Source organism: Bombina bombina, chromosome 7 (genome assembly GCF_027579735.1).
Source record: "Bombina bombina isolate aBomBom1 chromosome 7, aBomBom1.pri, whole genome shotgun sequence".
NCBI lineage: Eukaryota > Metazoa > Chordata > Amphibia > Anura > Bombinatoridae > Bombina > Bombina bombina.
The window spans coordinates 259,956,487-259,981,899 of NC_069505.1; the positions used below are offsets into that span (position 1 = coordinate 259,956,487).

Here is a 25,413-nt window from a genome sequence, read left to right on the forward strand (position 1 = left end):
GACCTAGCACAGGTCTGAAACGTTGTTTTTGTGTGGACCAAGGTATAATAAAGGTCTTCCTTTTATGAAATCTGCCAAGGCTGGAGTTCCTTTTTTTAAGAATGACTCCATTTGTGTCATACAAGCTACTGCCAACGAGCAGCCGCGGTGTTGGAATTTTGGTGCATTGCAGCATATGTGCGTATGCTGTTGAACAGTGGTAGCGATAGTGATACGGACATGGAAATCAAAATGAAACTTTTATAATTAAAAAAAACATAATTTATGTAAGAACTTACCTGATAAATTCATTTCTTTCATATTAGCAAGAGTCCATGAGCTAGTGACGTATGGGATATACATTCCTACCAGGAGGGGCAAAGTTTCCCAAACCTCAAAATGCCTATAAATACACCCCTCACCACACCCACAATTCAGTTTAACGAATAGCCAAGAAGTGGGGTGATAAAAAAGTGCAAAAGCATATAAAATAAGGAATTGGAATAATTGTGCTTTATACAAAAATCATAACCACCACAAAAAAAGGGCGGGCCTCATGGACTCTTGCTAATATGAAAGAAATGAATTTATCAGGTAAGTTCTTACATAAATTATGTTTTCTTTCATGTAATTAGCAAGAGTCCATGAGCTAGTGACGTATGGGATAATGATTACCCAAGATGTGGATCTTTCCACACAAGAGTCACTAGAGAGGGAGGGATAAAATAAAGACAGCCAATTCCTGCTGAAAATAATCCACACCCAAAATAAAGTTTAATGAAAAACATAAGCAGAAGATTCAAACTGAAACCGCTGCCTGAAGTACTTTTCTACCAAAAACTGCTTCAGAAGAAGAAAATACATCAAAATGGTAGAATTTAGTAAAAGTATGCAAAGAGGACCAAGTTGCTGCTTTGCAAATCTGATCAATCGAAGCTTCATTCCTAAACACACAGGAAGTAGAAACTGACCTAGTAGAATGAGCTGTAATCCTCTGAGGCGGAGTTTTACCCGACTCAACATAGGCAAGATGAATTAAAGATTTCAACCAAGATGCCAAAGAAATGGCAGAAGCTTTCTGGCCTTTTCTAGAACCGGAAAAGATAACAAATAGACTAGAAGTCTTACGGAAAGACTTAGTAGCTTCAACATAATATTTCAAAGCTCTAACAACATCCAAAGAATGCAACGATTTCTCCTTAGAATTCTTAGGATTAGGACATAATGAAGGAACCACAATTTCTCTACTAATGTTGTTGGAATTCACAACTTTAGGTAAAAAATCAAAAGAAGTTCGCAACACCGCCTTATCCTGATGAAAAATCAGAAAAGGAGACTCACAAGAAAGAGCAGATAATTAAGAAACTCTTCTGGCAGAAGAGATTGCCAAAAGGAACAAAACTTTCCAAGAAAGTAATTTAATGTCCAATGAATGCATAGGTTCAAACGGAGGAGCTTGAAGAGCCCCCAGAACCAAATTCAAACTCCAAGGAGGAGAAATTGACTTAATGACAGGTTTTATACGAACCAAAGCTTGTACAAAACAATGAATATCAGGAAGAATAGCAATCTTTCTGTGAAAAAGAACAGAAAGAGCAGAGATTTGACCTTTCAAGGAACTTGCGGACAAACCCTTATCTAAACCATCCTGAAGAAACTGTAAAATTCTCGGTATTCTAAAAGAATGCCAAGAAAAATGATGAGAAAGACACCAAGAAATATAAGTCTTCCAGACTCTATAATATATCTCTCTAGATACAGATTTACGCGCCTGTAACATAGTATTAATCACAGAGTCAGAGAAACCTCTTTGACCAAGAATCAAGCGTTCAATCTCCATACCTTTAAATTTAAGGATTTCAGATCCTGATGGAAAAAAGGACCTTGCGACAGAAGGTCTGGTCTTAACGGAAGAGTCCACGGTTGGCAAGAGGCCATCCGGACCAGATCCGCATACCAAAACCTGTGAGGCAATGCCGGAGCTACCAGCAGAACAAACGAGCATTCCTTCAGAATCTTGGAGATTACTCTTGGAAGAAGAACTAGAGGCGGAAAGATATAGGCAGGATGATACTTCCAAGGAAGTGATAATGCATCCACTGCCTCCGCCTGAGGATCCCGGGATCTGGACAGATACCTGGGAAGTTTCTTGTTTAGATGAGACGCCATCAGATCTATTTCTGGAAGTTCCCACATTTGAACAATCTGAAGAAATACCTCTGGGTGAAGAGACCATTCGCCCGGATGCAACGTTTGGCGACTGAGATAATCCGCTTCCCAATTGTCTATACCTGGGATATGAACCGCAGAGATTAGACAGGAGCTGGATTCCGCCCAAACCAGAATTCGAGATACTTCTTTCATAGCCAGAGGACTGTGAGTCCCTCCTTGATGATTGATGTATGCCACAGTTGTGACATTGTCTGTCTGAAAACAAATGAACGATTCTCTCTTCAGAAGAGGCCAAAACTGAAGAGCTCTGAAAATTGCACAAAGTTCCAAAATATTGATCGGTAATCTCACCTCCTGAGATTCCCAAACTCCTTGTGCCGTCAGAGATCCCCACACAGCTCCCCAACCCGTGAGACTTGCATCTGTTGAAATTACAGTCCAGGTCGGAAGCACAAAAGAAGCCCCCTGAATTAAACGATGGTGATCTGTCCACCACGTTAGAGAGTGTCGTATAATCGGTTTTAAAGATATTATTTGAGATATCTTTGTGTAATCCTTGCACCATTGATTCAGCATACAGAGCTGAAGAGGTCGCATGTGAAAACGAGCAAAGGGGATCGCGTCCGATGCAGCAGTCATAAGACCTAGAATTTCCATGCATAAGGCTACCGAAGGGAATGATTGTGACTGAAGGTTTCGACAAGCTGAAATCAATTTTAGACGTCTCTTGTCTGTTAAAGACAGAGTCATGGACACTGAATCTATCTGGAAACCCAGAAAGGTTACCCTTGTCCGAGGAATCAATGAACTTTTTGGTAAATTGATCCTCCAACCATGATCTTGAAGAAACAACACAAGTCGATTCGTATGAGATTCTGCTAAATGTAAAGATTGAGCAAGTACCAAGATATCGTCCAAATAAGGAAATACCACAATACCCTGTTCTCTGATTACAGACAGAAGGGCACGAGAACCTTTGTAAAAATTCTTGGAGCTGTAGCTAGGCCAAACGGCAGAGCCACAAACTGGTAATGCTTGTCCAGAAAAGAGAATCTCAGGAACTGATAATGATCTGGATGAATCGGAATATGCAGATATGCATCCTGTAAATCTATTGTGGACATATAATGCCCTTGCTGAACAAAAGGCAAGATAGTCCTTACAGTTACCATTTTGAACGTAGGTATCCTTACATAACGATTCAATATTTTTAGATCCAGAACTGGTCTGAAGGAATTCTCCTTCTTTGGTACAATGAAGAGATTTGAATAAAACCCCATCCCCTGTTCCGGAACTGGAACTGGCATAATTACTCCAGCCAACTCTAGATCTGAAACACAATTCAGAAATGCTTGAGCTTTCACTGGATTTACTGGGACACGGGAAAGAAAAAATCTCTTTGCAGGAGGTCTCATCTTGAAACCAATTCTGTACCCTTCTGAAACAATGTTCTGAATCCAAAGATTGTGAACAGAATTGAACCAAATTTCTTTGAAAAAACGTAACCTGCCCCCTACCAGCTGAGCTGGAATGAGGGCCGCACCTTCATGTGGACTCTTTCTGTGACATACGCACATATGCTCCCGGGCACCATCACTCAAATACCACCCTGCTCAGAGACCAGTAGTGTCATGTATCGTATCTGTGATGACGCCATGACATGACTAAGGACCTAGCACAGGTCTGAAACGTTGTTTTTGTGTGGGCCAAGGTATAATAAAGGTCTTCCTTTTATGAAATCTGCCAAGGCTGGAGTTCCTTTTTTTAAGAATGACTCCATTTGTGTCATACAAGCTACTGCCAACGAGCAGCCGCGGTGTTGGAATTTTGGTGCATTGCAGCATATGTGCGTATGCTGCTGAACAGTGGTAGCGAAAGTGATACGGACATGGAAATCAAAATGAAACTTTTATAATTAAAAAAAACATAATTTATGTAAGAACTTACCTGATAAATTAATTTCTTTCATATTAGCAAGAGTCCATGAGCTAGTGACGTATGGGATATACATTCCTACCAGGAGGGGCAAAGTTTCCCAAACCTCAAAATGCCTATAAATACACCCCTCACCACACCCACAATTCAGTTTAATGAATAGCCAAGAAGTGGGGTGATAAAAAAGTGCAAAAGCATATAAAATAAGGAATTGGAATAATTGTGCTTTATACAAAAATCATAACCACCACAAAAAAAGGGCGGGCCTCATGGACTCTTGCTAATATGAAAGAAATGAATTTATCAGGTAAGTTCTTACATAAATTATGTTTTCTTTCATGTAATTAGCAAGAGTCCATGAGCTAGTGACGTATGGGATAATGATTACCCAAGATGTGGATCTTTCCACACAAGAGTCACTAGAGAGGGAGGGATAAAATAAAGACAGCCAATTCCTGCTGAAAATAATCCACACCCAAAATAAAGTTTAATGAAAAACATAAGCAGAAGATTCAAACTGAAACCGCTGCCTGAAGTACTTTTCTACCAAAAACTGCTTCAGAAGAAGAAAATACATCAAAATGGTAGAATTTAGTAAAAGTATGCAAAGAGGACCAAGTTGCTGCTTTGCAAATCTGATCAATCGAAGCTTCATTCCTAAACACCCAGGAAGTAGAAACTGACCTAGTAGAATGAGCTGTAATCCTCTGAGGCGGAGTTTTACCCGACTCAACATAGGCAAGATGAATTAAAGATTTCAACCAAGATGCCAAAGAAATGGCAGAAGCTTTCTGGCCTTTTCTAGAACCGGAAAAGATAACAAATAGACTAGAAGTCTTACGGAAAGACTTAGTAGCTTCAACATAATATTTCAAAGCTCTAACAACATCCAAAGAATGCAACGATTTCTCCTTAGAATTCTTAGGATTAGGACATAATGAAGGAACCACAATTTCTCTACTAATGTTGTTGGAATTCACAACTTTAGGTAAAAAATCAAAAGAAGTTTGCAACACCGCCTTATCCTGATGAAAAATCAGAAAAGGAGACTCACAAGAAAGAGCAGATAATTCAGAAACTCTTCTGGCAGAAGAGATTGCCAAAAGGAACAAAACTTTCCAAGAAAGTAATTTAATGTCCAATGAATGCATAGGTTCAAACGGAGGAGCTTGAAGAGCCCCCAGAACCAAATTCAAACTCCAAGGAGGAGAAATTGACTTAATGACAGGTTTTATACGAACCAAAGCTTGTACAAAACAATGAATATCAGGAAGAATAGCAATCTTTCTGTGAAAAAGAACAGAAAGAGCAGAGATTTGACCTTTCAAGAAACTTGCGGACAAACCCTTATCTAAACCATCCTGAAGAAACTGTAAAATTCTCGGTATTCTAAAAGAATGCCAAGAAAAATGATGAGAAAGACACCAAGAAATATAAGTCTTCCAGACTCTATAATATATCTCTCTAGATACAGATTTACGCGCCTGTAACATAGTATTAATCACAGAGTCAGAGAAACCTCTTTGACCAAGAATCAAGCGTTCAATCTCCATACCTTTAAATTTAAGGATTTCAGATCCTGATAAAAAAAGGACCTTGCGACAGAAGGTCAGGTCTTAACGGAAGAGTCCACGGTTGGCAAGAGGCCATCCGGACCAGATCCGCATACCAAAACCTGTGAGGCCATGCCGGAGCTACCAGCAGAACAAACGAGCATTCCTTCAGAATCTTGGAGATTACTCTTGGAAGAAGAACTAGAGGCGGAAAGATATAGGCAGGATGATACTTCCAAGGAAGTGATAATGCATCCACTGCCTCCGCCTGAGGATCCCGGGATCTGGACAGATACCTGGGAAGTTTCTTGTTTAGATGAGACGCCATCAGATCTATTTCTGGAAGTTCCCACATTTGAACAATCTGAAGAAATACCTCTGGGTGAAGAGACCATTCGCCCGGATGCAACGTTTGGCGACTGAGATAATCCGCTTCCCAATTGTCTATACCTGGGATATGAACCGCAGAGATTAGACAGGAGCTGGATTCTGCCCAAACCAGAATTCGAGATACTTCTTTCATAGCCAGAGGACTGTGAGTCCCTCCTTGATGATTGATGTATGCCACAGTTGTGACATTGTCTGTCTGAAAACAAATGAGCGATTCTCTCTTCAGAAGAGGCCAAAACTGAAGAGCTCTGAAAATTGCACAAAGTTCCAAAATATTGATCGGTAATCTCACCTCCTGAGATTCCCAAACTCCTTGTGCCGTCAGAGATCCCCACACAGCTCCCCAACCCGTGAGACTTGCATCTGTTGAAATTACAGTCCAGGTCGGAAGCACAAAAGAAGCCCCCTGAATTAAACGATGGTGATCTGTCCACCACGTTAGAGAGTGTCGTATAATCGGTTTTAAAGATATTATTTGAGATATCTTTGTGTAATCCTTGCACCATTGATTCAGCATACAGAGCTGAAGAGGTCGCATGTGAAAACGAGCAAAGGGGATCGCGTCCGATGCAGCAGTCATAAGACCTAGAATTTCCATGCATAAGGCTACCGAAGGGAATGATTGTGACTGAAGGTTTCGACAAGCTGAAATCAATTTTAGACGTCTCTTGTCTGTTAAAGACAGAGTCATGGACACTGAATCTATCTGGAAACCCAGAAAGGTTACCCTTGTCCGAGGAATCAATGAACTTTTTGGTAAATTGATCCTCCAACCATGATCTTGAAGAAACAACACAAGTCGATTCGTATGAGATTCTGCTAAATGTAAAGATTGAGCAAGTACCAAGATATCGTCCAAATAAGGAAATACCACAATACCCTGTTCTCTGATTACAGACAGAAGGGCACGAGAACCTTTGTAAAAATTCTTGGAGCTCTAGCTAGGCCAAACGGCAGAGCCACAAACTGGTAATGCTTGTCCAGAAAAGAGAATCTCAGGAACTGATAATGATCTGGATGAATCGGAATATGCAGATATGCATCCTGTAAATCTATTGTGGACATATAATGCCCTTGCTGAACAAAAGGCAAGATAGTCCTTACAGTTACCATTTTGAACGTAGGTATCCTTACATAACGATTCAATATTTTTAGATCCAGAACTGGTCTGAAGGAATTCTCCTTCTTTGGTACAATGAAGAGATTTGAATAAAACCCCATCCCCTGTTCCGGAACTGGAACTGGCATAATTACTCCAGCCAACTCTAGATCTGAAACACAATTCAGAAATGCTTGAGCTTTCACTGGATTTACTGGGACACGGGAAAGAAAAAATCTCTTTGCAGGAGGTCTCATCTTGAAACCAATTCTGTACCCTTCTGAAACAATGTTCTGAATCCAAAGATTGTGAACAGAATTGAACCAAATTTCTTTGAAAAAACGTAACCTGCCCCCTACCAGCTGAGCTGGAATGAGGGCCGCACCTTCATGTGGACTCTTTCTGTGACATACGCACATATGCTCCAGGGCACCATCACTCAAATACCACCCTGCTCAGAGACCAGTAGTGTCATGTATCGTATCTGTGATGACGCCATGACATGACTAAGGACCTAGCACAGGTCTGAAACGTTGTTTTTGTGTGGACCAAGGTATAATAAAGGTCTTCCTTTTATGAAATCTGCCAAGGCTGGAGTTCCTTTTTTTAAGAATGACTCCATTTGTGTCATACAAGCTACTGCCAACGAGCAGCCGCGGTGTTGGAATTTTGGTGCATTGCAGCATATGTGCGTATGCTGCTGAACAGTGGTAGCGAAAGTGATACGGACATGGAAATCAAAATGAAACTTTTATAATTAAAAAAAACATAATTTATGTAAGAACTTACCTGATAAATTCATTTCTTTCATATTAGCAAGAGTCCATGAGCTAGTGACGTATGGGATATACATTCCTACCAGGAGGGGCAAAGTTTCCCAAACCTCAAAATGCCTATAAATACACCCCTCACCACACCCACAATTCAGTTTAACGAATAGCCAAGAAGTGGGGTGATAAAAAAGTGCAAAAGCATATAAAATAAGGAATTGGAATAATTGTGCTTTATACAAAAATCATAACCACCACAAAAAAAGGGCGGGCCTCATGGACTCTTGCTAATATGAAAGAAATGAATTTATCAGGTAAGTTCTTACATAAATTATGTTTTCTTTCATGTAATTAGCAAGAGTCCATGAGCTAGTGACGTATGGGATAATGATTACCCAAGATGTGGATCTTTCCACACAAGAGTCACTAGAGAGGGAGGGATAAAATAAAGACAGCCAATTCCTGCTGAAAATAATCCACACCCAAAATAAAGTTTAATGAAAAACATAAGCAGAAGATTCAAACTGAAACCGCTGCCTGAAGTACTTTTCTACCAAAAACTGCTTCAGAAGAAGAAAATACATCAAAATGGTAGAATTTAGTAAAAGTATGCAAAGAGGACCAAGTTGCTGCTTTGCAAATCTGATCAATCGAAGCTTCATTCCTAAACACCCAGGAAGTAGAAACTGACCTAGTAGAATGAGCTGTAATCCTCTGAGGCGGAGTTTTACCCGACTCAACATAGGCAAGATGAATTAAAGATTTCAACCAAGATGCCAAAGAAATGGCAGAAGCTTTCTGGCCTTTTCTAGAACCGGAAAAGATAACAAATAGACTAGAAGTCTTACGGAAAGACTTAGTAGCTTCAACATAATATTTCAAAGCTCTAACAACATCCAAAGAATGCAACGATTTCTCCTTAGAATTCTTAGGATTAGGACATAATGAAGGAACCACAATTTCTCTACTAATGTTGTTGGAATTCACAACTTTAGGTAAAAAATCAAAAGAAGTTTGCAACACCGCCTTATCCTGATGAAAAATCAGAAAAGGAGACTCACAAGAAAGAGCAGATAATTCAGAAACTCTTCTGGCAGAAGAGATTGCCAAAAGGAACAAAACTTTCCAAGAAAGTAATTTAATGTCCAATGAATGCATAGGTTCAAACGGAGGAGCTTGAAGAGCCCCCAGAACCAAATTCAAACTCCAAGGAGGAGAAATTGACTTAATGACAGGTTTTATACGAACCAAAGCTTGTACAAAACAATGAATATCAGGAAGAATAGCAATCTTTCTGTGAAAAAGAACAGAAAGAGCAGAGATTTGACCTTTCAAGAAACTTGCGGACAAACCCTTATCTAAACCATCCTGAAGAAACTGTAAAATTCTCGGTATTCTAAAAGAATGCCAAGAAAAATGATGAGAAAGACACCAAGAAATATAAGTCTTCCAGACTCTATAATATATCTCTCTAAATACAGATTTACGCGCCTGTAACATAGTATTAATCACAGAGTCAGAGAAACCTCTTTGACCAAGAATCAAGCGTTCAATCTCCATACCTTTAAATTTAAGGATTTCAGATCCTGATGGAAAAAAGGACCTTGCGACAGAAGGTCAGGTCTTAACGGAAGAGTCCACGGTTGGCAAGAGGCCATCCGGACCAGATCCGCATACCAAAACCTGTGAGGCCATGCCGGAGCTACCAGCAGAACAAACGAGCATTCCTTCAGAATCTTGGAGATTACTCTTGGAAGAAGAACTAGAGGCGGAAAGATATAGGCAGGATGATACTTCCAAGGAAGTGATAATGCATCCACTGCCTCCGCCTGAGGATCCCGGGATCTGGACAGATACCTGGGAAGTTTCTTGTTTAGATGAGACGCCATCAGATCTATTTCTGGAAGTTCCCACATTTGAACAATCTGAAGAAATACCTCTGGGTGAAGAGACCATTCGCCCGGATGCAACGTTTGGCGACTGAGATAATCCGCTTCCCAATTGTCTATACCTGGGATATGAACCGCAGAGATTAGACAGGAGCTGGATTCCGCCCAAACCAGAATTCGAGATACTTCTTTCATAGCCAGAGGACTGTGAGTCCCTCCTTGATGATTGATGTATGCCACAGTTGTGACATTGTCTGTCTGAAAACAAATGAACGATTCTCTCTTCAGAAGAGGCCAAAACTGAAGAGCTCTGAAAATTGCATGAAGTTCCAAAATATTGATCGGTAATCTCACCTCCTGAGATTCCCAAACTCCTTGTGCCGTCAGAGATCCCCACACAGCTCCCCAACCCGTGAGACTTGCATCTGTTGAAATTACAGTCCAGGTCGGAAGCACAAAAGAAGCCCCCTGAATTAAACGATGGTGATCTGTCCACCACGTTAGAGAGTGTCGTACAATCGGTTTTAAAGATATTATTTGAGATATCTTTGTGTAATCCTTGCACCATTGATTCAGCATACAGAGCTGAAGAGGTCGCATGTGAAAACGAGCAAAGGGGATCGCGTCCGATGCAGCAGTCATAAGACCTAGAATTTCCATGCATAAGGCTACCGAAGGGAATGATTGTGACTGAAGGTTTCGACAAGCTGAAATCAATTTTAGACGTCTCTTGTCTGTTAAAGACAGAGTCATGGACACTGAATCTATCTGGAAACCAAGAAAGGTCACCCTTGTCCGAGGAATCAATGAACTTTTTGGTAAATTGATCCTCCAACCATGATCTTGAAGAAACAACACAAGTCGATTCGTATGAGATTCTGCTAAATGTAAAGACTGAGCAAGTACCAAGATATCGTCCAAATAAGGAAATACCACAATACCCTGTTCTCTGATTACAGACAGAAGGGCACCGAGAACCTTTGTAAAAATTCTTGGAGCTGTAGCTAGGCCAAACGGCAGAGCCACAAACTGGTAATGCTTGTCCAGAAAAGAGAATCTCAGGAACTGATAATGATCTGGATGAATCGGAATATGCAGATATGCATCCTGTAAATCTATTGTGGACATATAATGCCCTTGCTGAACAAAAGGCAAGATAGCCCTTACAGTTACCATTTTGAACATAGGTATCCTTACATAACGATTCAATATTTTTAGATCCAGAACTGGTCTGAAGGAATTCTCCTTCTTTGGTACAATGAAGAGATTTGAATAAAACCCCATCCCCTGTTCCGGAACTGGAACTGGCATAATTACTCCAGCCAACTCTAGATCTGAAACACAATTCAGAAATGCTTGAGCTTTCACTGGATTTACTGGGACACGGGAAAGAAAAAATCTCTTTGCAGGAGGTCTCATCTTGAAACCAATTCTGTACCCTTCTGAAACAATGTTCTGAATCCAAAGATTGTGAACAGAATTGAACCAAATTTCTTTGAAAAAAACGTAACCTGCCCCCTACCAGCTGAGCTGGAATGAGGGCCGCACCTTCATGTGGACTTAGAAGCAGGCTTTGCCTTTCTAGCAGGCTTGGATTTATTCCAGACTGGAGATGGTTTCCAAACTGAAACTGCTCCTGAGGATGAAGGATCAGGCTTTTGTTCTTTGTTGAAATGAAAGGAACGAAAATGATTATTAGCCCTGTTTTTACCCTTAGATTTTTTATCCTGTGGTAAAAAAGTTCCTTTCCCACCAGTAACAGTTGAGATAATAGAATCCAACTGAGAACCAAATAATTTGTTACCCTGGAAAGAAATGGAAAGTAGAGTTGATTTAGAAGCCATATCAGCATTCCAAGTCTTAAGCCATAAAGCTCTTCTAGCTAAAATAGCTAGAGACATAAACCTGACATCAACTCTAATAATATCAAAAATGGCATCACAGATAAAATTATTAGCATGCTGAAGAAGAAGAATAATATTATGAGAATCATGATCTGATACTTGTTACGCTAAAGTTTCCAACCAAAAAGTTGAAGCTGCAGCAACATCAGCCAATGATATAGCAGGTCTAAGAAGATTACCTGAACACAGATAAGCTTTTCTTAGAAAGGATTCAATTTTCCTATCTAAAGGATCCTTAAATGAAGTACCATCTGACGTAGGAATAGTAGTACGTTTAGCAAGGGTAGAAATAGCCCCATCAACTCTAGGGATTTTGTCCCAAAATTCTAATCTGTCAGACGGCACAGGATATAATTGCTTAAAACGTTTAGAAGGAGTAAATGAATTACCCAATTTATCCCATTCTTTGGAAATTACTTCAGAAATAGCATTAGGAACAGGAAAAACTTCTGGAATAACCACAGGAGATTTAAATACCTTATCTAAACGTTTAGAATTAGTATCAAGAGGACCAGAATCCTCTATTTCTAAAGCAATTAGTACTTCTTTAAGTAAAGAACGAATAAATTCCATTTTAAATAAATATGAAGATTTATCAGCATCAATCTCTGAGACAGAATCCTCTGAACCAGAAGAATCATCAGAATCAGAATGATGATGTTCATTTAAAAATTCATCTGTAGGGAGAGAAGTTTTAAAAGATTTTTTATGTTTACTAGGAGGAGAAATAACAGACATAGCCTTCTTGATGGATTCAGAAACAAAATCTCTTATGTTATCAGGAACATTCTGCACCTTAGATGTTGAAGGAACTGCAACAGGCAATGGTACTTTACTAAAGGAAATATTATCTGCATTAACAAGTTTGTCATGACAATTAATACAAACAACAGCCGGAGGAATAGCTACCAAAAGTTTACAGCAGATACACTTAGCTTTGGTTGGTCCAGCACTAGACAGCGATTTTCCTGAAGTATCTTCTGACTCAGATGCAACGTGAGACATCTTGCAATATGTAAGAGAAAAAACAACATATAAAGCAAAATTGATCAAATTCCTTAAATGACAGTTTCAGGAATGGGAAAAAATGCCAAAGAACAAGCTTCTAGCAACCAGAAGCAATGAAAAATGAGACTTAAATAATGTGGAGACAAAAGCGACGCCCATATTTTTTTAGCGCCAAATAAGACGCCCACATTATTTGGCGCCTAAATGCTTTTGGCGCCAAAAATGACGCCACTTCCGAACACCGACATTTTTGGCGCAAAATAACGTCAAAAAATGACGCAACTTCCGGCGACACGTATGACGCCGGAAACGGAAAAGATTTTTTGCGCCAAAAAAGTCTGCGCCAAGAATGACGCAATAAAATGAAGCATTTTCAGCCCCCGCGAGCCTAACAGCCCACAGGGAAAAAAGAGTCAAATTTTTGAAGGTAAGAAAAAATGATTAATTCAAATGCATTATCCCAAATATGAAACTGACTGTCTGAAAATAAGGAATGTTGAACATTCTGAGTCAAGGCAAATAAATGTTTGAATACATATATTTAGAACTTTATAAACAAAGTGCCCAACCATAGCTTAGAGTGTCACAGAAAATAAGATTTACTTACCCCAGGACACTCATCTACATGTTTGTAGAAAGCCAAACCAGTACTGAAACGAGAATCAGCAGAGGTAATGGTATATAAATAAGAGTATATCGTCGATCTGAAAAGGGAGGTAAGAGATGAATCTCTACGACCGATAACAGAGAACCTATGAAATAGACCCCGTAGAAGGAGATCACTGCATTCAAATAGGCAATACTCTCCTCACATCCCTCTGACATTCACTGCACGCTGAGAGGAAAACCGGGCTCCAACTTGCTGCGGAGCGCATATCAACGTAGAATCTAGCACAAACTTACTTCACCACCTCCATAGGAGGCAAAGTTTGTAAAACTGAATTGTGGGTGTGGTGAGGGGTGTATTTATAGGCATTTTGAGGTTTGGGAAACTTTGCCCCTCCTGGTAGGAATGTATATCCCATACGTCACTAGCTCATGGACTCTTGCTAATTACATGAAAGAAAAGTGTACAATGTTAAAACAAATTTCCAGTTGACTTCTGTTATCAAATGTAGTACCTATTGATCTTGTTTGTTGATACTGTGGTGGGCTTGAGCACTATATGTATAACATAGTTACAAACATTACTGCAAGCACTGCCGACGAAAGAGCTATGTTTAAAGGGGTACTGAACCCAAATTATTTCTTTCATAAACCAAATAGAGCAGCAATTTAACGCAACTTTCTAATTTACTCCTATGAAAACATTTTCTTCTTTCTCTTGGTAGCTTTATTAGAAAAGGCAGGAATGTAAGCTTAGGAGCTAGCCCGTCTTTGGTTCAGAACATGGATAGCGCTCTCTGATTGCTGGCTAAATGTAGCCACCAATCAGCAAGCACTATCCAGGGTGCTGAACTTAAAATGGGCCGACTCGTAAGATTACATTCCTGCTTTTTCAAATATAGATACCAAGAGAACAAAGAGAAATGAATAAAAATAGTAAATTAGAAAGTTGCTTAAAATTGCTGCTCTATCTGAATCATTAAAGAAAAAAAAATGTGGGTTCAGTGTCCCTTTAAGGTAAATTTTATAACAGAAGCACATTAGAAAGTTTTTATGTATTAATTGTGCTCTCTCTATGAATCCTGAAAGTGTTATTTTGACTTCCACGTCCCTTTAAATTCTATGAATTTTATTATTGCTAAGTTTAGAAGTGGGATGCAGTTGTTTAACCCTTTGGCCCCTATTTATGAAAGGCCTGTCGGACATGGTCCGACATTGCAGATCATGTCCGACAAACCTCGCTGAATTCAGCTTTGCACCAGCAGCTCTTGTGAACTGCTGGTGCAACGCCGCCCCCTGCAGATTCACGGGCAATCGGCCGCTAGCAGGGGAGTGTCAATCAACCCGATCGTATTCGATCGGGTTGAATTGCGGCGATGTCTGTCCGCCTGCTCAGAGCAGGCGGAAAAGGTTATGGAGCAGCGGTCTTTAGACCGCTGCTTCATAACTGGTGTTTTTGGCGAGCCTGAAGGAGCTTGATAGATAGGCCCCTTTGTGTGGCTCCTGGCTATTACAAAAGCCAACAAGATGGAAGATAAACATGTGGTTTAATGTTCATTACAAATAATTTAATAATGTGATATGATTAACTATGTGTGTAACAGACTCATTATTAGTCACACAAACCTTTATACACATTACAGTCTTTACTATTACTGGTAAATACCTAATCATTTATTTAGCAGCTGCTAAAACTACTCACTGTGTTTATGTTGTTTCTTTTAGAATGTAGAAAAAGCCCTGAACGCCTACGGGATTAAGGTAAAATAAAAGAGAAACATTTTACTGCAGTCTGGTTATTTTCATTTGTGTTGTGTGTAAAGCTGCTAATTACTCACAATGTCACTTACAATGCCCTGTGATGTCACTAACAATGTCACTCACAATGCCCTGTGATGTCACTAACAATGTCACTCACAATGCCCTGTGATGTCACTCACAATGTCACTTACAATGCCCTGTGATGTCACTCACAATGTCACTTACAATGCCCTGTGATGTTACTAACAATGTAACTAACAATGTCACTCACAATGCCCTGTGATGTCACTAACAATGTCACTTACAATGCCCTGTGATGTCACTCACAATGTCACTTACAATGCCCTGTGATGTCACTAACAATGTAACTAACAATGTCACTCACAATACCCTGTGATGTCACTAACAATGTCACTTACAATGCCCTGTGATGTCACAATGTCACTCACAATGTCATTTACAATACCCTGTGATGTCACTCACAATGTCACTTACAATGCCCTGTGATGTCACTAACAATGTAACTAACAATGTCACTCACAATGCCCTGTGATGTCACTAACAATGTCACTTACAATGCCCTGTGATGTCACAATGTCACTCACAATGTTACTTACAGTGCCCTGCGATGTCACTTAAAATGTCACTTACAATGCCCTGTGATGTCTCTTACAATGTTTCTCAAAATGCCCTGTGATATCACTAACAATGTCACTTACAATACCCTGTGATGTCACTTACAATGTCACTAACAATGTCTCTCACAATGTCACTTACAATGCCCTGTGATGTCACAATGTCACTCACAATGCCCTGTGATGTCACTAGCAATGCCACTTACAATGTCACTTAGAATGCCCTGTGATGTCACTAACAATGTCACTAACAATCACCTAGATTACAAGTTTTGCGTTAGAAGCTGTGAAGTGCTAACGAGCAGTTTATGCTCACCGCTCACTTACAGACAGTATTACGGGTTTTTAGAAACTCGGCGTTAACCGCAAAAAAGTGAGCGAAGAGCAAAATTTTGCTCCACATCTCACCTCAATACCAGCGCTGCTTACGTTAGCGGTGAGCTGCTAAAACGTGCTCGTGCACGATATCCCCATAGAAATCAATGGGGGAGAGCTGGCTGAAAAAAACCTAACACCTGCAAAAAAGCAGCGTAAAGCTCCTAACACAGCCCCATTGATTCCTATGGGGAAATAAAAGTTATGTCTACACCTAACACCCTAACATGAACCCCGAGTGTAAACACCCCTAATCTTAAACTTATTAACCCCTAATCTGCCACCCCCGACATCGCTGACACCTGCATTACATTATTAACCCCTAATCTGCCGCTCCAGACATCGCCGCCACCTACATTATAGTTATGAACCCCTAATCTGCTGCCCCCAACATCGCCGAACCCTACATTATATTTATTAACCCTTAATCTGCCGCCCCCAATGTCGCTGCAACCTAACTACGTTTATTAACCCCTAATCTGCCGCCAACAACGTCGCCACCACTATAATAAAGTTATTAACCCCTAAACCTAAGTCTAACCCTAACCCCCCCCCCTAACTTAAATATAATTACAATAAATCTAAATAAAATTACTACAATTAACTAAATAATTCCTATTTAAAACTAAATACTTACCTATAAAATAAACCCTAAGCTAGCTACAATATAACTAATAGTTCCATTGTAGCTAGTTTAGGGTTTAGTTTTATTTTACAGGCAACTGTGTATTTATTTTAACTAGGTACAATAGTTATTAAATAGTTATTAACTATTTCATAACTACCTAGTTAAAATAAAGACACATTTACCTGTAAAATAAAACCTAACCTAAGTTACAATTACAACTAACACTACACTACAATTAAATGAATTACCTAAAGTAAATACAATTACTTACAATTAAATAAAATTATCTAAAGTACAATAAACCCACTAAATTACAGAAAATAATAAAATAATTACAAGATTTTTAAACTAATTACACCTACTCTAATCCCCCTAACAAAATAAAACAGCCCCCCAAAATAAAAAAAAAGCCCTACCCTACACTAAATTACAAATAGCCCTTAAAAGGGCCTTTTGCAGGGCATTGCCCCAAAGTAATCAGCTCTTTTACCTGTAAAAAAAAGTACAAATACCCCCCCCAACATTAAAACCCACCACCCACACAACCAACCCTACTCTAAAACCCACCCAATCCCCCCTTAAAAAAAACCTAACACTAACCCCTTGAAGATCAACCTACCGCGAGACTTCTTCACCCAACCGGGCAAAAGTGGTCTTCCAGACGGGCAGAAGTGGTCCTCCAGACGGGCAGAAGTCTTCATCCAGACGGCATCTTCTATCTTCATCCATCCGGCGCGGAGCGGGTCCATCTTCAAGACATCCGACGCGGAGCATCCTCTCCATCCGGAGTCTTCTTCAACAATGACGGTTCCTTTAAATGACGCCATCCAAGATGGCGTCCCTTCAATTCCGATTGGCTGATAGAATTCTATCAGCCAATCGGAATTAAGGTAGGAAAAATCCTATTGGCTGATGCAATCAGCCAATAGGATTGAAGTTCAATCCTATTGGCTGATCCAATCTGCCAATAGGATTGAGCTCGCATTCTATTGGCTGTTCCAATCAGCCAATAGAATGCAAGCTCAATCCTATTGGCTAATTGCATCAGCCAATAGGATTTTTCCTACCTTAATTCCGATTGGCTGATAGAATTCTATCAGCCAATTGGAATTGAAGGGACGCCATCTTGGATGACGTCACTTAAAGGAACCGTCATTGTTGAAGAAGACTCCGGATGAAGAGGATGCTCTGTGTCGGATGTCTTGAAGATGGAACCGCTCCGCGCCGGATGGATGAAGACTTCTGCCCGTCTGGAGGACCACTTCTGCCCGTCTGGAGGACCACTTCTGCCCGTCTGGAGGACCACTTCTGCCGGCTTCGTTGAGGACTTTGGCCCGGTTGGGTGAAGACTTCTCAAGGTAGGATGATCTTCAAGGGGTTAGTGTTAGGTTTTTTTAAGGGGGGATTGGGTGGGTTTTAGAGTAGGGTTGGTTGTGTGGGTGGTGGGTTTTAATGTTGGGGGGGAATTGTAATTTTTTTTTACAGGTAAAAGAGCTGATTACTTTGGGGCAATGCCCCGCAAAAGGCCCTTTTAAGGGCTATTTGTAATTTAGTGTAGGGTAGAGCTTTTTTATTTGGCGGGGGGGGGCTTTTTATTTTGTTAGGGGGATTAGATTAGGTGTAATTAGTTTAAAAATCTTGTAATTTGTTTATTATTTTCTGCAATTTACTGGGGGTTTTTCGTACTTTAGATAATTTTTTAAAATTGTAATTAATTGTATTTAGTTTAGGTAATTAATTTAATTGTAGTGTAGTGTTAGGTGTAATTGTAACTTAGGTTAGGTTTTATTTTACAGGTAAATTTGTCTTTGTTTTAACTAGGTAGTTATTAAATAGTTAATAACTATTTAATAACTATTCTACCTAGTTAAAATAAATACAAACTTGCCTGTAAAATAAAAATAAACCCTAAGCTGGCTACAATGTAACTATTAGTTATATTGTAGCTATCTTAGGGTTTATTTCACAGGTAGGTATTTAGTTTTAAATAGGAATAATTTATTGAATTGTAGTAATTTTATTTAGATTTATTTAAATTATATTTAAGTTAGGGGGTGTTAGGGTTAGACTTAGGGGTTAATAACTTTAATATAGTGGCAGCGACGTTGTGGGCGGCACATTAGGGGTTAATAAATGTAGGTAGGTGTCGTTGATGTTAGGGCCGGCAGATTAGGGGTTAATAATATTTTACTAGTGTTTGCGATGCGCAAGTGCGGCGGTTTAGGGGTTAATATATTTATTATAGTGGTGGCGATGTCCGGTTCGGCAGATTAGGGGTTAAAAATTTTATTTTAGTGTTTGCGATGTGGGAGGGCCTCGGTTTAGGGGTTAATAGGTAGTTTATGGGTGTTAGTGTACTTTTTAGCACTTTAGTTAAGAGTTTTATGCTACGGCGTTGTAGTGTAAAACTCTTAACTACTGACTTTTAAATGCGGTACCAGGCTTGACAGGAGATGGTCTACCGCTTACTTTTACTTTTAGTCAGACTCGTAATACCGGCGCTATGTAAGTCCCATTGAAAAAAAGAGGATACGCAATTGACGTAAGTGGATTTGCGGTATTTCCGAGTCTGGCCAAAAAAGTGAGCGGTCAAGACTCGTAATACCAGCGGGCATTAAAAAACAGTGTTGGGACCGGCCAATGCTGCTTTTTAACCCTAACGCACAACTCGTAATCTAGCCGAATGTCACTTACAATGCCCTGTGATGTCACTAACAATGTCACTAACAATGTCACTCGCAATGCCCTGTGATGTCACTAACAATGTCACTTACAATGCCCTGTGATGTCACTTACAATGTCACTAACAATGTCACTTACAATGCCCTGTATTGTCACTTACAATGTCACTAACAATGTCACTCACAATGTCACTTACAATGCCCTGTGATGTCACTTACAATGTTTCTCAAAATGCCCTGTGATGTCATTAACAATGTCACTCACAATGTCACTTACAATGCCCTGTGATGTCACTTACAATGTCTCTCACAATGCCCTGTGATGTCTCTTACAACGTTTCTCAAAATGCCCTGTGATGTCATTAACAATGTCACTAACAATGTCACTCACAATGCCCTGTGATGTCACTAACAATGTCACTAACAATGTCACTTACAATGCCCTGTGATGTCACTAACAATGTCACTCACAATGTCACTTACAATGCCCTGTGATGTCACTTACAGTGTCACTTACAATGTCTCTCACAATGCCCTGTGATGTCTCTTACAATGTTTCTCAAAATGCCCTGTGATGTCATTAACAATGTCACTAACAATGTCACTCACAATGCCCTGTGATGTCACTAACAATGTCACTAACAATGTCACTTACAATGCCCTGTGATGTCACTAACAATGTCACTTACAATGTCTCTCACAATGCCCTGTGATGTCTCTTACAATATTTCTCAAAATGCCCTGTGATGTCATTAACAATGTCACTTACAATGCCCTGTGATGTCACTAACAATGTCACTCACAATGCCCTGTGATGTCACTAACAATGTCACTTACAATGCCCTGTGATGTCACTTACAATGTCACTAACAATGTCACTCACAATGTCACTTACAATGCCCTGTGATGGCACTTACAATGTCACTTACAATGTCTCTCACAATGCCCTGTGATGTCTCTTACAATGTTTCTCAAAATGCCCTGTGATGTCATTAACAATGTCACTCACAATGTCACTTACAATGTCCTGTGATGTCACTCTGTTTTCTGGTCATTTGTGCGCTGGGTCTGGTTACTGGCTGTGTTGTTACTGCTTAACAAACATTCTGCTGCTCAGTAGCTAAACTCACCAAGTAAAGGATCATTATATGGTCAGGCAGAGCTCAGCATGTGAAAGAGCCAATAAACATTCACCTATAAAGAAGCCAGATTTAGTACAGTGACCACTCTTTACAGTTACATTTCTCCTGTGTATCTGGAGGACACTGAGGATTTACTAGTAACAAGGGGACACTCTACCTGCTCCCCCCTTCACATATAGTCATGTATCTTATTTATATAGGTGAGATTTCTACTGCCAGGAGCTCATACAACTAAACACCCAGGGGCCACAGAGTGAGACATGTTGTGTGAGAACTAGTCTGTGGTAGATAGATAGATAACAAATAGATAGATAACGATGGATAGATAATGATAGATGGATACTGTAACGATAGATAGATGATAAATAACAATATATAGACAATGATAGATAGATAATGTAACAATAGATAGATGATAAATAACAATAGATAGATAACCATAGATAGATGATAAATAACGATAGATAGATAATGATAGATGATAAATAGATAGATACTGTAACGATAGATGATAAATGATAGATTACGATAGATAGATAGATAGATAGATAGATAGATAGATAGATAGCGATAGATGATAGATAACGATAGATAGATGATAAATAGATAGATAACGATAGATGATAGATAGATAACGATAGATAGATAACAATAGATGATAAATAGATAGATAGCGATAGATAGATGATAAATAGATAGATAACGATAGATAGATAGATAGATAACAATAGATGATAAATAGATAGATAACGATAGATAGATGATAAATAGATAGATAACGATAGATAGATGATAAATAGATAGATAATGATAGATAGATAGATAACAATAGATGATAAATAGATAGATAACGATAGATAGATGATAAATAGATAGATAACGATAGATAGATAGATAGATAACAATAGATGATAAATAGATAGATAACGATAGATAGATGATAAATAGATAGATAACGATAGATACCGTAATGATAGATAGATAATGATAGATAGATAGATAGATAGATAGATAGATAGATAGATAGATAGATAGATAGATAGATACTGTAACGATAGATGATAAATACATAGCTAACGATAGATAGATAGATACTGTAACGATAGATAGATAATGATAGATACTGTAACGATAGATGATAAATACATAGCTAACGATAGATAGATACTGTAACGATAGATGATAAATACATAGCTAACGATAGATAGATACTGTAACGATAGATGATAAATACATAGCTAACGATAGATAGATAGATACTGTAACGATAGATGATAAATACATAGCTAACGATAGATAGATAGATACTGTAACGATAGATGATAAATACATAGCTAACGATAGATAGATAGATACTGTAACGATAGATAGATAATGATAGATACTGTAACGATAGATGATAAATACATAGCTAACGATAGATAGATACTGTAACGATAGATGATAAATACATAGCTAACGATAGATAGATAGATACTGTAACGATAGATGATAAATACATAGCTAACGATAGATAGATAGATAGATACTGTAACGATAGATGATAAATACATAGCTAACGATAGATAGATAGATACTGTAACGATAGATAGATAATGATAGATACTGTAACGATAGATGATAAATACATAGCTAACGATAGATAGATAGATACTGTAACGATAGATGATAAATACATAGCTAACGATAGATAGATAGATACTGTAACGATAGATGATAAATACATAGCTAACGATAGATAGATAGATACTGTAACGATAGATGATAAATACATAGCTAACGATAGATAGATAGATACTGTAACGATAGATGATAAATACATAGCTAACGATAGATAGATAGATACTGTAACGATAGATGATAAATACATAGCTAACGATAGATAGATAGATACTGTAACGATAGATGATAAATACATAGCTAACGATAGATAGATAGATACTGTAACGATAGATGATAAATACATAGCTAACGATAGATAGATAGATACTGTAACGATAGATGATAAATACATAGCTAACGATAGATAGATAGATACTGTAACGATAGATAGATAATGATAGATACTGTAACGATAGATGATAAATACATAGCTAACGATAGATAGATACTGTAACGATAGATAGATGATAAATAACGATATATAGAGATAGAAATTAATAGATGAAAGATGCATGTCCTTCTGCACCGATAGATCTTGTAGAGGGACAAATGAAACCCACAATTAAGCTTTTCTTGATTCAGATGAAAGCATAAAATGTTTCCAATTTACTTCTAATTTTAAAATTTGCTTTGTTGAAGAGCATACCTCAGTAGGTAGTGTGCTTGTGTCTGGCGCTCTTCATGAAGCAAGCTTGTAGCGCTCTTGCAAATGTATAACATTGTTACAGCTGCTATATAGTGCTCCTGACATGTGCACGCTCCTGAGCCTCCGTACCTGCTTTTCAACCAAGGATACAAAGACAGCAAAGTAAATTTCATAATCAAAGTAAATTGGAAACCTTTTTTAAATTTTAATGCTCTATCTCAGTCATGAAAGAAAAAGTGTGTTTCACCTCCCTTTAAGGATTAGCTGTGCACAAACATAAACTTCCTGTTAGTTTAAGTATCAGTTTAAATGACTTTAATGGAAGTTGTAGTAATTTGGTTACATGAAAAAAAGAGCGTTTCTAACAATATTACATGTTTGTTTTTTTTGTTTCTTGAATAATTTATGTCCCTTTTCTGATAACAAAACTGTATTTTCTTGTTAATATTGTCAAGGTTTGTCCCTTTCCACCATTATAGCTGTGGGAGTTGTCTGTGTCGGCCAGTTAGCAAACTGAATTAGTTCAAATTTCAGTTTAAATTGCTTTTACTTAACTAAATGTCCCTATAAATAAACATGAGAAGAGCATGTAAAAGGCACAAAGGCTCACACACTGCTGTATGTTACATGTTTGTTGTAGAAATAACTGTAAAACTAATATCCGCTTGCCTCTTTTGTTCTGTCAGAAGCACGACTTTCTTTTTCTATACACATTTTCATTAATTTACGCCCCTCTTTTCCCCTCCCTACATCCTTGTCTAGCGTAGTAATTTTCTTTTGCAGGTTTTGGCTTTGAAAGAACTAATCGATTCGTACGATGACAGTTCAGGGGACCGCGGGGAGAAGGGGGCCCCAGGAAAAGATGTACGTCACCCGGAAACTGTGCTTTTGTTTTTAGCCAGTTTGTTATGACCAGTATGAAATAACAATTCTAAAAATGTACCTATTCTCTATCTTGTGTTAAATAGATTTATTTTTTACACTAAATATTATACCATATTATATCAACTTATCATACCACCTTACTCTTTACTCTTATTCAGCCATACCATCTTAACCATCCATACCGACAAACCATACCATACTACTATACTATACCAACAACATACCATGCCACCTTACCATATAATACCATACCACCTTATCATTCCATACCAACATACCATACCACCTTATCATTCCATACCAACATACCATGCCACCTTACCATATACAGTAATACCATACCATTCTATCATTCCATATCACCTTAGCATATAATACCATACCACCTTATCATTCCATACCAACATACCATGCCACCTTACCATATAATGCCATACCATCTTATCATTCCATACCAACATACCATATCACTTTAGCATATAATACCATACCACCTTATCATTCCATACCAACATACCCTATAGCCTTACCATATAATACCATACCACCTTATTCCATACCAACATACCATATCACCTTAGCATATAATACCATACCACCTTATCATTCCATACCAACATACCCTATAGCCTTACCATATAATACCATACCACCTTATTCCATACCAACATACCATATCACCTTAGCATATAATACCATACCACCTTATTCCATACCAACATACCATTCCACCTTACCATATAATACCATATATATTATATAATACCACCGTACCATAGTTCAATATGCCGCCTTACAAAAGCTCTCAAGGCCTCAGATATCTCATCTTTAGATAAGTCATAAACTTCTGAGTTTTTATTTGGTGGGGGGCGGGGTTTAAAGGGACAGTTAAGCCAAAAATAAACTTTCATAATTCAGAGCATGGAACTTTTTTTAGTTTACTTCTTTTATCTAATTTGCTTATTATGTTGGTAGACCCAGGGGCAGCAATGCACTACTGGGAGCTAGCTGCTGGTTGGTGGCTGTGCTTATGTGCCTCTTGTCATTGGCTCACCCAATGTGTTCAGCTTGCTCTCAGTAGTACATTGCTGCTTCTCTAACAAAGGACACCAGGAGAATTAAGCAAATTTAAAAATCAAAGTAAATTAAGTTATTTCAAAATGTATGCTCTGTCTGAATCACCAAAGAAAAATGTAAGTTTCATGTCCCTTTAAGGGGACATTGTAGTATAAATATAACATGGTCCTACTTCATTAGAACAAATGTTTTTATTTCTCTTATTTTGCACACAGCTCACTGCAAAAAGGTTAGAGAGTGTTTTGTTTTTAGACTATAATACAAATATTTTACTTTTAAGCTCTACTGTAAGTAAAAGCTGGGTTTGTTACAATCTCACTCTGTTCCATGAGACATTTACAAAGCTGTGAGCAGGTGCAACCGATGTCTTTCTGTTCAGATGCCACATAATATTTGTCCTCAACTAGGAGAATATATATTGTGGTTGCTATTTAACCATTTGCTTTTTTTTTTTATTTCTCAAATTTTTCTTAAATAATGAAAATAAAGATGAATTCTGGTGTTTTTTTTTATATCTAAAGAAAGAGGTGGCTTGATCTTATAGAGTAATAGAATTTCATTGTAACCTTATGGGGGGCAATTTATCTAGGGCCGAATGGCCCCTGATTCCACGCAA

General features: G+C 38.5%; 1 protein-coding gene across 1 annotated transcript in view; it reads left to right on the forward strand.

Moving 5' to 3' along the window:
• Window positions 1-25,413, forward strand: part of COL7A1 (collagen type VII alpha 1 chain) — a 398,512-nt gene that overhangs the window by 294,089 nt on the left and 79,010 nt on the right. Inside the window, exons 72-73 of the mRNA XM_053689357.1 lie at window positions 15,031-15,066; window positions 23,619-23,699. Coding sequence (XP_053545332.1) covers window positions 15,031-15,066; window positions 23,619-23,699 — 117 coding nt within the window. The remainder of the gene's footprint in view (window positions 1-15,030; window positions 15,067-23,618; window positions 23,700-25,413) is intronic.